The sequence below is a fragment of the Ailuropoda melanoleuca genome, chromosome 4 (genome assembly GCF_002007445.2).
Source record: "Ailuropoda melanoleuca isolate Jingjing chromosome 4, ASM200744v2, whole genome shotgun sequence".
Lineage (NCBI taxonomy): Eukaryota > Metazoa > Chordata > Mammalia > Carnivora > Ursidae > Ailuropoda > Ailuropoda melanoleuca.
This window is the reverse complement of record NC_048221.1, coordinates 17873081-17890574: the sequence shown is the minus strand read 5'-3', so window position 1 is coordinate 17890574 and position 17494 is coordinate 17873081. Positions and strand designations below refer to the sequence as shown.

At 45.4% G+C, this 17494-nt stretch overlaps 1 protein-coding gene and 1 long non-coding RNA gene across 4 annotated transcripts in view; one reads left to right on the top strand and one right to left on the bottom strand.

Annotated features, from left to right (window-relative positions):
* Positions 1–2785: 2785 nt before the first annotated feature.
* Positions 2786–5619, top strand: LOC117801893. Its single transcript, XR_004624707.1, has 3 exons — positions 2786–2844; positions 4516–4668; positions 5482–5619. It is a non-coding gene; the product is annotated as an uncharacterized LOC117801893 (long non-coding RNA).
* The window catches only part of IHO1 (interactor of HORMAD1 1), a 44663-nt gene continuing 32340 nt past the window's right edge, over positions 5172–17494 (bottom strand). For all 3 annotated transcript variants that reach the window (XM_019801066.2, XM_034658320.1, XM_019801065.2), the window contains 4 exons: positions 15423–15471; positions 14932–15019; positions 7494–7597; positions 5172–7152 (listed from right to left, as the gene is read on the bottom strand). In XM_019801066.2, the coding sequence (XP_019656625.1) occupies positions 6022–7152; positions 7494–7597; positions 14932–15019; positions 15423–15471 (1372 nt within the window). In that variant the 3' untranslated portion in view covers positions 5172–6021. The remainder of the gene's footprint in view (positions 7153–7493; positions 7598–14931; positions 15020–15422; positions 15472–17494) is intronic.

Here is a 17494-nt window from a genome sequence, read left to right as displayed (position 1 = left end):
AGAGAGAGAGAGAGAAAGAGCCAGTGAGAGAGAACACAAGCAGGGGGAGCAGGAGAGGAAGAAGCAGGCTCCCAGCAGAGGAGCCTGATGTGGGGCTCGATCCCAGAACGCCAGGAATGCCCTGAGCCAAAGGCAGACGCTTAGTGATAGAGCCACCCAGGCGCCCCTGAAAAGAAAGGATTATTTCTGCCTATAGAGGAGACTATGGTCCTTGAGAACAAAGGTCAGCATGGGGGAGGGACCCAGCTCTCCCTGGCAGGACAGACAGACATTTTGCTGTTTTAGCTAAGCCTTTATGTAAAAATTCAGATTTACCAGAAGGGTAATTCATCCTGGGATCCTTGAATGAGGAGCTTTTCGTCCCTGTAGAAACACAGCTGTCCAGTTACAGCCGGTGAGCCCTGAGCCTCTGGCTGTCCAGTCCCAGATGAACAGGGTAGCCGTATGGTCATTTCCCCAGTGACATGGACTGCCATCTCTGCATCCCCCGCTCGCTGAGGTGCCCCAAGGAGACCTTCCTGCCTTTCTCATCTGCTTTCCTGGGCAGATGTGTGCTCATTTACATATGCGGGGGTGTTCGGGGAGTGGGTCTCCAGGGACTTAGCTAGAAGGGGAACAGGAGTCTAGAACATTTATTTTAATACAACTTCCTCAGGTTTTCAGGGGGCTGGGACCAAAGGCTCCTCGGGGAGACAATGATAGTCATATTTGAGAAACTAAAAATGTTTTACGTCATTTGGTTCTCTCCCCCGCAGCTCATCTTGGCAAACCAAACAATCACTGAATTGTCTCCGTGGAAACACCAAACTGTGATTTGGATCAGCAGACTCAAAATAGAAACAAGGCAACCTCGAGAATAAATAGGGGCTTTGGAACCTGCTAGTCACAAACTGCGAATTCAAGCCACAGCACAAGGCACGTGAGAAGAGGGGCCCATCCAGCCGTGTAAGAGGTTGCCAGGTCCCCTGGCTGCGTCCTACCAGTGTCCCTGCCCAAGCCACTAGAAACCAGCTCTATGTGCAGACTGGGAAGACTTTGTAAGGTGGGGCTGGTCCATAGGAGGTCCTAGGACTTGCTGAGGGGCAGGCAAGGAAGGCTGAGGAGGAAGGGCTACGGAAAAGGAGAGGGATGAGCCAATGGTTGAGCGAAGGTCGGCAAGGAGCAGAGAGCCACAGCTGAGGCCTGAGAGCCGAGCAACAATTCTTTCAAAAGGACAATTCAGGGATGGCCATGGGCTGGAAATGTTGACCCTGCCTCAGCCTCGTCCAGAGTGCCACGTTCTCCACATTCCTGGGCATGGCTGTCTAGCCACATGGGTCTAGAGTCTGAAATCTTGCCAGGGCAGCTCTGGGGCGCTTCTAGTTAGCACGCCTCTGCTTCTGTGTGGCTCCGGCCAGCGCAACCAGGCCCTGAGGCCTGCCTTCTCCTCTCTGGGTCTCCGGGCTCCTCTCCCCCTGCCTCCTGCTCCCCCTCCCTGGGGGACTAGGGGAGCCACCGCCTGGCCCACCTGTCCTGGCTCCCTGGACCCTCCACTTCTGATCCCAAGGCAAACTGCAAGGGTATCAGGAGACCATGCAGAAGGGAACAGACAACCTGGAGCCTGAGTCCCTCACCTGTGCACCCGGGAATGGGCTGACAGGGCAGCGACAGCATCCTCCCACTAGAGGAGTCGCGAGCTATTAGTGATCAAGGAAATTGAGGAAGAGGATTTGCAAAGGAGGCCTAATTCAGGCCAATCTCCCTCTTCCTCAATGGCCAGGCCGGGGGCTCACCGGGTGCCAGTGTGCCACCTCGGCTAACCGGAGCACAGAGCGTTCAGTATGGCAGTGACCAGTGAAGAAGGCATGCAGACAAGGGCGGGCACTGCACCGGATTGTAGAGAATTACTGAAAAGGCCTTCATCCCAAGACTATCCGAGGCTCTGGCCATTTGCTTTCTCCCTGGAGTATGTGGGAGAATGTTAATATTTTATGTTCCAGCTAAATATTTATAGAGTAGACCAAGTTTTACTTAGGAAATCTACTTGACAATGAAGCCCGGCCTTAGTGGGGAAGGACTGTCTGTGCTTGGCCGGCTGGAAGATGACTGATTGGAAGAAGAGTTTTGGCCTAAGGCCTGGCAGGAAAAAATTTTCAAACCTGCTCAACCCTTGTAGGAAACAACTGTCTTTTTCTGAAGGCAGAAAGGCTACTTTCTGGGCATTTTGGGTGGAGAGGGGTTGCTGGCACCTGGCCTGGGAGGGAAGAGTGCATATTGCAGGAGACCCCTCATCGGGAGCCCTCTGGAACCTCTGAGACAAAATGCCAAAAGGGAAGTTGCAAAGGGAACCTACAGAGACCTGACTTTGGGACAGAGCTGCAAGGAGCTATTCAAGTGGTAAGCAAGACATCCCTGCTGTCAGCGCTTGTCGAGTGTCTGCTTGTGTCAGACACTCTCCTGGATGCTGAGGACACAGCAGGCATGAGGCAGATGCTGCTATTGCTTCTGAGGTTTATTCCCCAACCTGCAAGGCAGGTGAAACCTAAGTATGCACATGGTACGCCATTTCAGATGGAGCGGCAGGGGAGAATTAGAACAGGGTAAGGGAATGGGCAAGGAGTACGGCAAGCTTCTACAGGAGCGGTCACACAAGGCCTCTCTGTAGGTGACATTTTTTTTTTTAAGATTTTATTTATTTGACAGAGGGAGACAGCCAGCGAGAGAGGGAACACAAGCAGGGGGAGTGGGAGAGGAAGAAGCAGGCTCCCAGTGGATGAGCCCGACATGGGGCTCGATCCCAGAATACCAGGATCACACCCTGAGCCGAAGGCAGACCCTCAACGACTGAGCCACCCAGGAGCCCCGGTAGGTGACATTTAAATTGATACCTGAATGTCAAGACAATTAGGTGCTGTGGTTGGCTTTATTTCCAGCCTCAGATGTAGCTGGGGTCATGAGCAGAGGGAGGCACCCCTAGGGGGCTCTCTGGGTCCTAGGTCCCTAGACCTCTCATGACATCCGCCCCTGTGTAGCCACATCTCTATCAGCATCCAAAGAGCCAAAAACGTTGTGTGCTCTGGGGATGTGCCTGGGCTATGTCACGCTCACCAAATCTGGCAGGAACACAGTAGTTTAAAAAAAAAAAAGTCTTAGGAATAAAATAAGAAACAGAATATCCTTTCTTGATGATTACCAGAAACAGGCGGTGTAATTTTAATTAACCCAGGCTTGTTAGGAGATAAATTTACTGCTCATTCTACAAAAACACCCAGCTCATGGAACACTGAGTCACTCTGATCTTTGACTTCATGACACAAAAAGAAATACTTCTGAAGAAATACAGAATTTCATAACTCACAGCAGAATCAAAGAACAGAGGGTCCTGCTTTGACATTTCAAAATTGGACAGACCCTTCAATGAGAAGGAAGGCCGCAGTCATAAATATTATGAGTTAAAATGATGAAACTTTTCCTTTTCTTTTTAATTTTTTAAAGATTTTTATTTATTTGAGAGAGAGAGAGAAAGCACGAGCAGGGGCAGGGGCAGAGGGAGAGGAAGAAGCAGTCTCCCTGCTGAGCAGAAGGCAGCCGCTTAACCAACTGAGATACCCAGGTGCCCCAAAATGATTGAACTTTTCAACTTAAAGTAATGAAAGATTTCCAGATACAAAACCCTATGGTCTACAAGCCTTATGCTAACCTCTCAACAGCCACCTGTAGTCAGTTTGAGAAGGGCTGGAAGGAACCCATGGAGTGGCTGGGCCCCTTCCTCCCATGCCTTCCTCGCACACGCAGAGCAAACCAGTAGGGAAGACAGTAGAGGCTGGTGGAGGGCAGGGCAAACAGACACCCAGTGAGGCTCACAGGGCGAGAAAAGGCCCGGGCAGCTTGAGGCAGAGCCCAAGTCTGCACTCCCTTGGCCTTGGAAAAGGCTGTTGCCATTGTCTATGGCTCCCAGCTACAGGCCACAGGATGTCCTTGGTCTGGAAACAGGAGTCAGAGCAGCTGCGGCTGGTGCCTGGTATCCCTGCCAAAGGTGACGAAGGCAAATTAAACTCAGACTTTTGTGGGACACACACCCTTGAAAATAAAGAATGTAAAAATAAGAAAAAATCAAGGACCAGTGCTTTCTCTAACGGTCCACTCAGAGGCCCTAGTGTCATTTACTGCTGCCTTGAAAATGGTCAACGACATGGATGGAACTAGAGGGTATTACGCTAAGCACAATAAGTCAGAGAAAGACAAATATCATTTCACTCATATGTGGGATTTCAGAAACAAAAGAGATGAACATAGGGGCAGGGAAGGAAAAATAAGATAAAATCAGAGAGGGAGACAAACCATGAGAGACTCTTAACTCTAGGGAACAAACAGTGTTGCTGGGGGGCGAGTGGAGGCATGGGGTAACTGGGTGATAGACGTTAAGGACATGTGATGTAATGTGCACTGGGTGTTACATACAATTGATGAATCACTGAATTCCACCCTTGCAACTAATAATACACTGTATGTTAACTACCTTGAATTTAAATACAGAATAAAAAAAGAAAAAAGAAAATGGTAGATTCTGGAAGCCAATCCATCCAGTGAGGATTTTTACTTTCAAACAACAAAGGAAGAGGAACCAGTCTGAGTAGGGTGGTGTTTATTCAAAATCATCTTGGGAGAAGCCTACAGAATAAAAAGATGGTATGTATCTTATCCATTTGGTTTTCTTAAGTTGATGGGAGATCACTTCAATAAACTTAATGAAAAAATATGCGCTTTTTTTTTTTTAAGATTGTATTTATTTATTTGACAGAGAGAGAGAGACAGCCAGTGAGAGAGGGAACATAGGCAGGGGGAATGGGAGAGGGAGAAGCAGGCTCCCAGCAGAACAGGGAGGCCAATGTGGGGCTCAATGCCAGGACCCTGGGATCATGCCCTGGGCCGAAGACAGATGCTTAACGACTGAGCCACCCAGGTGTCCCCCCCAAAATATACTTTTAAGTGTTCTGTTTTTTGTGGCTTTTTTGAGAGCGAGAGAGAGAGCAAGCAAGCATGAGTGGGGGGAGGTGCAGAGGGAGAGAGAGAATCTTAAGCAGGCTCCACTCTCAGTACAGAGCCACGTGCGGGGCTCAATCTCAGAACCCTGAGATCATGACCCGAACCAAAATCAAGAGTCGGACGCTTAACCAATGGGAGCCACCCAGATGTCCCCCCCCAAAAATATGCTTTTAAATGTTTTATATGTTTTATTTTTTGTTACAAAAGAAATATATAACAAAAATTCAAAACTTCTGCAAGATATAAACAGCCAAAGTCTCATATAAGCCCAATGTTCTCCAGAAATATTACTGGACCCTTAGATGCTTTCATTAGCTTGAAACAGGATGGGGAAAAACAGCCAGGAAGAAAACTGGGATTGTGTGGCTTGTACACAGCGGCACTCTGGGCATTCGCTGGGTGCATGTCAGCTCTCCTTCATTGGCAGCTTAACGTTTTCTGTTTCTCTGTGCACAGGAAGACTGACAGTGTGGTCTGTAATACATCCACTGATGAAAAAATGCAAGCGCTCTGACTGTAAAACTGGATAAAAATAATAATAAAAAAATACTGAGGCCTGGATAAGTATTGGTTATATGTGGAAATACTGTGAAGACCAAAAATGTTGTGTTTGGGAGTCATGTTGCCACAGCAACAGGTCTGCAAGAGCCCTTCTGCCACTGGAAAGCCCTCCTTTCACCAAAAACGGCACCCTCCTGATGCCCTACACCCGGGCCGCTGCCCCAGCTCCCCACCACTGTCTTCACACATGTCACTCCAATAAATAAGGATGCGTGGATCTCTCCTGCCTGCCATGGGCAGCACCTGGCACCCAGCATGCCAGAGCTGCTCCCCCAGCCCCGCACCCATCCTGCACTGACCCCCAGCAGGGCCTCGGAGCCTGAGGGCTCCCATCAGGCTTCAGGGACTTTCTGCTGTTGCCAGCTCCAGCGCGCGATCCTTTGTCTTTCCGGCTGAGACCAATCAACTATCAGCTGAAGACATTTTGCGGACTGGTCAGAAGCCATCGTCACTGCTGTCAAAACCCAGGTCATAGAACACATTCTTCCCTGGCTCCTTGCACAGAGGGGGTTCTAAACTTCCGAGGTTGAGGTCGCTGAACCAGCTCATCTGGCAGTCCCCCTGGGAACTGGAAGAAAGCAGGCTGTTGTCTTGGGAAGAATACCCACTGAGTTGTAAGGTATTTCCTTGTGCGGCCCTCGTTGCCTTACTGCGCATGACTGTTCCTCCCAGAAGAGGGCTGTCTGGCTTTGTGGGGCTGCTGGGGCCCCACAGGCGCAGGGGCTGAGCAAGGGGTTTCTGCTGCTCCAGGGGGGTCCTTTGTGGGCCAGAAACTGGAGGCTGAGGATACTTAGAAATGAAAGCACGAGTTTTGCTAGGGGCTTGTTCTTGCTTCCTGGCTAGCGGCCTGCCTCTGTGGGATTTCCTGGGCTGCTGCTTCCTGCCTTTCCGCCCTCTTTCCCCAGCTCTGCCTTTCTGTGCAGCCACCAACCTTTCTTCACCAGGGTCACATAGAGACACACCTTCGGTTTGACATTTTTGGCAGGTGTTCTTAATGCTGGTTGCACGGTTGTTTAAGTCCAGGGGTATAAGCCTTGAGGTTCCTCGAGAAACCCGGTCCCTACCACCAGGAACTTCAGGGCCTGGGAAGCCGGAGCCATGGTTCTCAGAGCTGGTTTTAGTAAGGGTCTGCACGGCCCTGTCCTTGACTTGCCTGTTTCTTTTGCTGGTTCCAGCTGCCATCAGCACAGCCTCTTCTCGGAGAGCATCACTTTTTTCTCCCTTACTGCAGACACCAAACTCTCCAGGCGACAGGGAGCCCGTACTCCGATCCCACACAGCAGGGCAGGCCTGGGCCTGCCACAGAACTGGTTCCTCAGGAGCAGCTCTGTCCTGCCTGGTGAAATGGAGGCTCTGGGCCAGAGCTGGTGAGGTCTGGGAAGTGCTGTCTTTCACGTGCCTGGGTACCCCAGGGACTGAAATCAATCTCTTCAGCTCTGCTAGGACACTGGCCACATTCAGCTGGCCTAGCTGCTCACACAGCTGCTGGAAGTCCTTGCTCTGCTGGGCAACTAAAACTTCAAGGTGCTTCAGGTCGGATTTCATTTCTATAAATTCTGCTCGTCTCTAGGGAAAAACAGTGAGGAAAGAGTCATGGACACTGCAGCTCAGAATGTACAATGACATGTGCAAACCAACCAAAGGATGTGACAGCAGAACCAAAGCTTGTCCCTTGCTGGGTGCTTTACAGAGGAAGCATGGCAACGTTCTGGAGCAGGGCCCCTTGGGTCCATATCATGCCAGAGAATCTTGGAGGAGGAAGTTGGCCCTACCCTGGTCCATCACCAAGGGACCTATCTGGCTTCTGGTCTTGGCTGAAAAAAATTGCAACTTTAAAAGTGTCTCTCTGGGTCTTAGTGACAAAGCTAAAAACATACTTGAGGAAAGAGGTAGGGATCCGCACTTACAGCTTCAAATCTCTTCTGTATCTCAGAGATGACCTGCTCCATGTTGCCTTTGTCGTGGACTGATTCCAACACCAGATCACTCTGGGCCCGCATAGTCTCTTGTACTAAATACAGGAAAATGACAATCACTTCATGAAGACTATGGCAATACCCACCCTGCCCAGACCACAATGGTGATAAAGGGGGGAGCTGGAATCTGGCTTGGGCCACGTGAGCCTGCTCTGCTAGGAAAGACAGGATAACAACCAGATCAGCCTTGGTGAGGACAGGAAGCCAGAGTAGGGTGGTTCTTCCACTGTTTCTTCTTCCCTCCCTCCCTGAGAACATTCTGGCCATGGCAGACTTAATCTCAGCAACACCTGGGGTCTCTGAAACCTGCTGCCCAGACGATGGCACCAACCTCCTCCTTGGCCTACCTTTTTGGTCCTGTCATCAGAGTGATCTCTTCAGAATGTAGATATGTTCATGCCTCCTCTGAAACCTGCACTGAAACTTCCAGTAGCACCTCAGTGGCCACTGGATAAAGTCCGAATCTTTATTTTTTTTATTTTTTAAGATTGTATTTTCTCATTTGAGACAGAGAGAGCACAAACAGGGGGAGAGGCAGAGGGAGAAACAGACTCCCCGCCAAGCCGGGAGCCTGATGTGGGCCTCGATCCCAGGACCCAGAGATCATGACCTGAGCTGAAGCAGATGCCCAACCATCTGAGCCATCTAGGTGCCCCAAAGTCCCAAACTTTAAATTGGCCATGAAGACCCAGGCTCACTTCCCCTTACCCTCTCTGTCCATCTCCACATTTCTGAGGTCTATTTCCTATGTAATCTCTCTCTCTCTCACCATTGGCCTTGTCCATGCCGTTCCCTTGGCTTGGAGTACTTATGTTCTATCCCTTATCAACTCTACCCATTCCCCTCAATCACCCCCTCAGTGCAGCTAATTCCTTTTTTTTTTTTTTTAAAGATTTTATTTATTTATTTGAGAGAGAGAGAGAGAGAGAGAGCACGAGTAGGGGGAGGGGCAGAAGGAGAAGCAGACTCCACGATGAGCAGGGAGCCTGACACAGGGCTCAATCCCGGGACTCCGGAATCATGACCTGAGCTGAAGGGACATGCTTAACCGACTGAGCCACCCAGGTGCCCCTCAGTGCAACTAATTCCTATTCTTCCCTCTGCTCTCAGCAGTCACCTCTTTGGAAAACAGCATGTTCTGGCTGGCTTGGGGGCTCCTTTTCTCTGCTGTTGGCACCATGTGTGTGCTCTACCATCACTTATCACCTATCACCCATCACTTATTTATTCCCCATTTACACTTGGTCTGTAATGAACTTGGTGACCTGAGTGCTGACCACTCAGGACTGATATCGATTCTTCTCTTTGGCACAGGGAGATTTTACACACACACACACACACACACACACACACACACACACACACACTTAACACGTTGTGTTGCAATTATTGCCACCCTCTTGCTAAATGGGAGGTCATGTAAAGACACTATTACATTTATTCAACAAGTATTTGATGAATATCTACTATATGCTACAAACTATTATAATTTCATATACATATTAAATACATAAAAATATAATTTACAAATAATCAGGAATAATACACCAGATACTCCTTTTATCTTCTCATAACTATCTAAAGGGTGTTTCAAGATTCTTGACAAATTTTTTTTTATTTTAGATGGGTAAAAAACAACTTGGCAACGAGAGTGCTTAATTCTTCACAGTAAATGGAAGGAAAATCAGAGTGACATCTGGTGATTGAAAAGACAGGATAACAAACTCAAATTTATGGGATGCTTGGGTGGCTCAGTTGCTTAAGTGTCTGCCTTTGGCTCAGGTCATGATCCCGGGGTCCTGGGATCAAATCCCACATCAGGTTCCTTGCTTAGCGGGGAGCCTGCTTCTCCCTCTGCCTGCTGCTCCCCCTGCTTGTGCTCTCTCTCTCTCTCTCTGACAAATAAAATCTTAGGGGGAAAAAAACCCCACAAAAAAACATATTTGAAAACTTGCCTCGATCTGATAGGGGCTTTGGTTAGTTCCCCGTGTTCTAACTATTCTGTCTCTTTTATCTTCTCTTATCAGCCCCAAGGGCAGGAATTTAACACACGCTGTCTAATAAAGCTTAAGTGATTTACTTCAGAGTTTCTCTTTAAAAAAAAACATAATCCCCTTCCTAAAATGAGTCTTACATTTCATATTTCTTATATTAACATAAATTCTAGATAGATTAACAATTTTAGTATAATTAAGTAAATCATAAAGTACAAGAAGGAAACATAGGGGAAATTGTAACTTTGTAGGGGAAGGCCTTTCTAAGCAGGACATAAAACCCAGAAGCCATTAAAAAAAAAAAAAGACAGGTGAGTTGTATATTCTTGTTAAGTTTATTCCTAAGTTGTTTATCTTCTGTGTTACATTTATAAATGGCATCTTTTTTTCCCATTACATTTTTTGTTAATTTCTGCTACCTTACTAAATTATCTTATGGTTTGTGGCACTTTCCCAGTGTGTTCTCAGACTATCAAGGGAAAACACGAGACTCAAAAAAATGTCTATAAGGGATTGTAGGGGGTACCCAGATAACATAAAGAATCAAGCAGCAAAATGGCATCAAACATCTCAATAGCCAGACTAAAACTAGAAGACAATGGAACTATGCTTTAGAAATTCTGAGGACAAAGCACTTCCCCCTAGGATTCTAGACCCATGTGGAGATAGAGGACATTTTCAAACATGTAATGTATAAAAAAGTTCCCCTCCCATATACTCTTTCTCAGAAAGCTACTGGAAGCTGTGTATCACCAAACACAAGTATAAACCAAAGTCCAGGAAACAAAGGGATCCAAGCTTGGGAATGAGAAAAAGAGGATCCTTAGAATGATGGTGAAGAGAAGTCCTAAGATTGGAACCTCAGGAGTAATCTGCCCAGTTTGGAGCTGGAAGACTGAGCTCCAGGCAGGGCATCTCTAATGAGAAAATGAAACAGAAAGAATTCTTGATGTGTTTGAATGTATTATTTAGAGATTTACAGTTTTATCTGAAAATTATTATCAGATACTGTGCTAGGAATATGGAAACAATCTTGAACAAAACTGTCTACTTACATACATGAATTTTTGCAGTTTTGAAAAGGAACAAATAAAAAAAGTAAATAGGCATGTACATATATAAATGAAAGCTATAATAAATGCTATGATAGGGATTATAATAAAAATAACAGAGTGGGAAACACCTATTTCAGATGAGGTCATCAGAGATGGAGACATTTAAGGTGAAACCAGAAGGATTAAAAGGAACTAGCCCTGCAAAGATTAGGAGAAGGTTATTCAGATAGAGAAACCAGCAACTGCAAAGTGAAAGAGCCTGTTATGACTAGAAATAGACAAGCCAGTGTAGTCTTGCAAAATAGCAGTAAGAAATGACAAATTTTATGTTATGTGTATTTTACCAAAGTAAAAAAAGAATTTTTTAGAAAGCAAATTTTCTATTACTCAATACAAAGTTAAATTCCATATGTCAACCGATTAGAAAAAGGCTGTTTACTTATGTTTCAAGTACTAGAGTCCTATTCCTAAACCCAATTTGTCAAATATTTTTCCAGACATTCTTGTAGATATTTGTAGTGGAAAGCAAATGTAATTATCCTATCCTAGATGAATTCCTAAATAGCGATGTTTCTTAGCAACACTGAACATTACCAACCACAAAAGCAGAGAATGGGGAAGGCAAGCAAAGTGTTTAATTCGGTACTCAGAAAGCATCTATCTGTGGTCCCACATATTCTTTCCTTGTCCCCTGGGAAACATATATTTCGGATCTTCTCTTTCACAGGAGCTTTTGTATCGAGCTCATTACTTCCAAAGTCTATCCCTTTCTTTTCCTTTTAAAAAGTTCATTTAAGAAAATAACTCAAACCTGTAACAGTATAAAAAGGCATGCAATGAAAAATTGACCGATTCTCTCCCATGCAGACCTTGGTTCCACTTCCTGGAATTTAACATTATGAGCAGTTTCTGGAATTTTGCATTGATACATGTGAATATCCACGTATAGATTATAGATCATGTGTGTGTATGTACGTGTATGGATGTTCTCTAGATGGGGACTCGTTTCATTTCTGCTTTGGTCATAAACATCAAGTATTTTTAGCTTTTTTGTAAAAATGCCATTTAAAATCCATTTCCATATTCTAGACAGTATCTCTATTTTCTTTGAAGATGAATTTTTTATTCATTTCTATTTTAGCGATTTGACAAGGGCTCTACTGACATGATATCAGATTCTGATGCTTTTCCACCGATGGCCAGTGGTTTTCCTTTTATGTACTGTGTAGTTTTGCTCTCCCTGCCATGCTGATGACAGCCTGAGGAAAGGTCTGGGAGCCTCCATGTATAAGAAGAGATTGCTCAGTCTCCCATTTTATTTGGGATACCCTTCCCAATTTTCACTAACTGGTCACACTCCTTCACCAGATGAGTTCTGGAGTAAATTATGTGCACGCAAGCAGCACACTGCTGTTGTTATTTAACGATGAATACGTGTTTCCCTTTCAACATGGTTCATAAAGATAGACCTCGGGGTGCCTGGGTGGCTCAGTCGTTAAGCATCTGCCTTCGGCTCAGGTCCTGATCCCAGGGTCCTGGGATCGAGCCCCGCATTGGGCTCCCTGCTCCGTTGGGAGCCTGCTTCTCCCACTCCCCCTGCTTGTGTTCCCTCTCTCGCTGGCTGTCTCTTTCTCTGTCAAATAAATAAAATCTTAAAAAAAAATTTAAAAAAAATGAAGATAGACCTCATTCTTCTTAATGATTATATGTGCCTTGCTTTGAAAGGCATTTCTCCACTCCAAAATTATAAAAATGTTGCCCATTTTTTCTTATAGTTTTTATGATTTAATCATTACACTTACTGTATTGATTTATATGGAATTTATTATGTATAGAGTTCTCTATTTTCTAAAGAAGACATTTTTCTGATATTCTTTCTTTCTTCTTCCTTCCTTTCTTTCTATTTTTTTTAACATTTTATTTTTTTATTTGCGAGAGAAACAGTGAGAGAGAGAGCACAAGCGGGGTGAGGGGCAGAGAGAGAAGCAGACTCCCCGCTGAGCAGCGAGCCCAATACGGAGGCTCGATCCCAGGACTCCGGCATCATGACCTGAGCCAAAGGCAGATGCTTCACTGACTGAGCCACCCAGGTGCCCCATCTTTTTTTATTTTTTTAAGTAGGCTCCATGCCCAGCATGGAGCCCAACGCAGGGCTTGAACTCACAACCTTGAGATTAAGAGTTGGATGCTTAACAGACTGAGCCACCCAGGCACCCCCATTTTCTGATTTTCAGTAGAAGCCCCTCCTTTTTATTTTCCTAATGATCATATTTTTCGGTAGAACTGATACCTATTAGGTGGTACTGCTCTTTACTAATTAGCCCACCTAAACCTAAAGTAGGATGTGGATAGCCTGGGTAATTCATTCTATCACTCTGGTCCTCAGGCCTTAGCTGAAGAACAAGAGGAGTTAGACTAGATGGCTTGGAGCGATCCCCCTGGTTGAACGGGCAGACTGTGACTGGGGAAAGATTTCATGACCTCATTCTGTGAAGGTGCCCATTACATAACAACTCAAGAGAGCATTTTTACGCAATACCTTTCCCTTTTCCTTAAGAGCCGCAGTGAGTGCATACTGAAGGCTGCCGAATGTACTGAATGGCAAATTCAGGGCTTCAGGCCAGCTAGACTGGGCCACACCATATGATGATATGTCTGGTTCCTTTTTCAATGACTAACTTCCTGATCCTGATCACTACCTACCAAGAAAAGGAATGACTCTGAAAAGGCCACTTGTGCCATTTTCAAGAATGATCTGGCTTTCTAGGAGCGCCTGGGTAGCTCAGTCGATAAGCATCCGACTCTTGATTTCAGCTCAGGTCATGATCTCAGGGTCTTGGTATCAAGGCCTGCTTGGATTCAACTAAGCCTCCATGCTGAGTGTGGAGTCTACTGGAGATTCTCTAGCGCTTTCTCTCTGCCCCTCCCTCCGCTCAAGCTCTCTAAATACATACATACATACATACATACATACATACATAAAATCTTTTTTAAAAAGAGAATGATCTGGCTTTGTAATTATTATGATGTCACAGCATCTGTTACTGTTTGCCCTATCAATGTGGCTCCCTCTCCTGAGTCTTATTCTCTAAGAAGGAAGCATCAGGGTGAAGGATCAGGATCCTTATGCCTACTACAGGCCAGAACCAGTTCTAGTCCTCGCTCTGCCTTGACCTAGTATTGGGAGCTTGGGCACTTCCATTCCCTGGTCTGGGCTAAGAATGCCACACCTTTGCTGCATGCAATCCTCCTTTTTGTACTTCACCTAGTTTTAACATAGAAAGCAAAAAGAGTGCTTTCCTTGGGCACTTACAAATGAGTTATTCTATCATCTTATACAAAGGAAGCATTCCTGATTTGCTTATGCTCTGTCTTGTTACTTCTTATGAGGGCAACAGTCCCAGGCTTCCAGAACTGCTTTCCAAACAGATGCACAGTTGCCCTGTGTGTGGGATACCCAGGTTGGAAGCCAGCAGACAGTACAGTGGTTTTTTGCAGACAGATGGAGATTAATTTCTAAGCCACACGAAGACATTAATTTTTGTAACTCATGAGCAACCCATTCCAAGGCATTTAAATAAGTTGACTTCAATTTGTTTAAAATAAAAAAACAAACACAGAGACAAATGCAAACAAGTGCAGATGCAGTCATCATCTTGCTGCTTAGTTGAGAAGCTGCTGGCTCCACAGGGCTGTCTGCCTCAGGAGAGCGATGGTATGGCTCTCTCTTCTGTTCAGTAAGAGCCAGCACCATGGTTTTACCTAAACATAAATCACTAATTTGTAGAGCAGGAGACTTTACAGATCACTAACTATAACTGAAATGGAGAAAGATACTGTGATTCACTACAAAACAGCTCTCGTTGAAACCAAGGCAGCAAGAAGAAGATTAGGCGACTGGAGTATTTCTAACTCCTAAGGGAGCAGTCTTCATTTCTAAGTCCTGAGGGAACAATGTCTTTACAGACAGCACAGCCAACAACTCATTAGGGACTCAGGGAGGCTGCCGATTCACTTCGGGCAGTGAGCTGAGAATCTGGCAGAGCTACCTCTCCCGAGCGGAGTGGCGGGACTAGTGGGTGGAGGGTTAGTGCTTCACAGAGGGCGTCCAGGGACCAGGAACACTCCCAGCACCTAGGTGGGTCCCACTACCCAGTCCAGCGTGCTCCGCAGCTCTTCAGGGATAAGCTTCGTGTACCCATCCTCTCCTCTAAAACACTATGGAACCTCATCCCTGACAGAAACGTGGCTAGGGTCAGAAAGTTCAGTTCACTGTTCACTAGTGCCCTCTGCTGATCACCTCAAATACAAGATACTCACAGGTCTTGGCCACAGTCTCCAAACAATCCAAAATAGATTGGCTTCTTGAGCTGAGATGTTCCTCAGACTTCTCCACAGATGTCTGCAACTAAACAACCCCAAATTAAGAATGAATTCACAGGGGCGCCTGGGTGGCACAGCGGTTAAGCGCCTGCCTTCGGCTCAGGGCGTGATCCCGGCGTTATGGGATCGAGCCCCACATCAGGCTCTTCTGCTATGAGCCTGCTTCTTCCTCTCCCACTCCCCCTGCTTGTGTTCCTTCTCTCGCTGGCTGTCTCTATCTCTGTCGAATAAATAAATAAAATCTTAAAAAAAAAAAAAAGAATGAATTCACAGACCATTGCCTTATTTTCCAAACTTGGAGTATTGTCATTTAATGATAAAAAAAGGTAGTTAAAATACTGCTATGCTATATGAATTAAGGCCAATGTACTTAGTAAACTTCTTAAAATGTAAAATGTTCTAATTCCTTGACATGTAGCTATACTTACCCTGTGAATGCTTTCTCTGATATGGGAAATGAAGTTGTATAGAGTCTCACTAGAATAAGCGAGAAAAAAGAAAATAAATCTTTGTGAAATACTGAAAAAGTATGTAACAGAATTGATTCCATGAACATGGCAGCCTCCACCTGGTATAGCATCAACATGGTGTTTGATTAGCGTTGGATAAGCCCTGAAGAATTTTAGTGTCCAGCTACCAAAAAATGAGAACATTGACTTTTTGTGACCATTGCCAAGGCAAACCACTTTTTTCTTTTTAAAATGTACTCTACATGTATCTTAAATAAGATAAATATTAGCAACTCAAGTGGTTACCACAGTAAAACAGACCAACTTTCATATTCCTAGCAGCAACAGCTTCAGAAAATAGTGACTTCCTTCAGGTAGTCCAAAATTCCTGGAAACATCTTAGTCTAACGATTTCTTCTTTGACCATAAGAATGGGTAGAGACGATTCTGGGAGTAATATTAATTTCTTTTTTTTAAAGATTTTATTTTATTTTGAGAGAGAGAGCAGGGGAAGGGACAGAGGGAGAGGGAGACAGAGAATCTCCAGCAGACGACCCACTGAGCAAGGAGCCTGACTCCAGCTTCATCTCACGACCCTGAGATTATGACCTGAGAAGAAATTAAAGGGCGCCTGGGTGGCTCATTCATTAAGGGTCTGCCTTCGGCTCAGGGCGTGATCCCAGGGTCCTGGGATTGAGCCCCACATCGGGCTCCCTGCTCAGCGGGAAGCCTGCTTCTTCCTCCCCCACTCTCCCTGCTTGTGTTCCCTCGCTTGCTGTCTCTGTCAAACAAATAAAAATCTTGAAGAAGAAGAAGGAGAAGGAGGAGGAGGAGGAGGGGGAGGGGGAGGGGGAGGAGAAGGAGGAGAAGGAGAAGGAGAAGAAGAAATCAAGAGCCAGAGGCTTAATCGACTGAGCCACCCAGGTGCCCCTCTTTTTTTTTTTCCAAATATTTTATTTATTTGCTTGTTTGTTTATTTGAAGTGGGGGGAGAAGCAGAGGGAGAGGGAGAAAGAATCCGAAGCAGACTCTGTGCTAAGTGCAGAGCCCACCCTGGGGCTCAATTAAACAACTGGGAGATCAAAACCCGAACGAAAACCAACAGTCAGACACTTAACCAGCTGAGCCAACCAGGCGCCCCAGCAATATTAATTTTTAATGAAAAAGAAACTATAACAATTATTCCTCAAATATTCCACTTTTGAAAAGATTCAGACATGGATTGTCATTAAAATTTTTTTTACAGGTTTTGTTTCTTCAATCTACATAATATAAGTGCAAATATCAGTTTTTGAACCCTAATAGGACTACTCTTCATACCAAGTCTTTTGGATGCTCCGCCAGACTGACTTTAAAGGGAGAATTTTGGGGCGGCTCAATGGCTCAGTCAGTTAAGCGGCCAGTTCTTGGTTTCGGCTTAGGTTGTGATCTTTGGGTTGGGCCTCGAGCTCAGCGGGGAGTCTGCTTGAGAGTCTCTACCTCTGCCACTTCTCCTGCTCATGTGCTCTCTCTTTCTAAATGAATAAATAAAATATTTTAAATAAATAAATAAATAAATAAATAAATAAATAAATAAATAAAAGGAGAATTTTGTAGAACCACTAGGGGTCTACAAATCTTACTTATTATGAAAGAGATTGGGACGGACATTACCTGAAAAATTTTAGTGTCCAGCTACAAAAAATGAGAACATAGACTTTTTGTGACCATTGCCAGGCAAACCAGGCAAACAATAAAAATATTAAAAATAAAACAGTTAATGAATTAGGGGCACCTCGATGTCTCAGTCGGTTGGGCATCTGACTCTTGATTTCAGCTCAGGCCACGATCTCAGGGTCATGGGATTGACTCTGTGCCGGCTCTGGGCTCAGCGGGGAGTCTGCTGCTCTCCCTCTCTGCCCCTCCCTCCTGCTTAGGCATGCACACTTGAGCTCTCTCGCTCTCTCTCTCAAATAAATAAATCTTTTTTTTTTTAAAACATTTTATTTATTTATTTGACAGAGATAGAGACAGCCAGCGAGAGAGGGAACACAAGCAGGGGGAGTGGGAGAG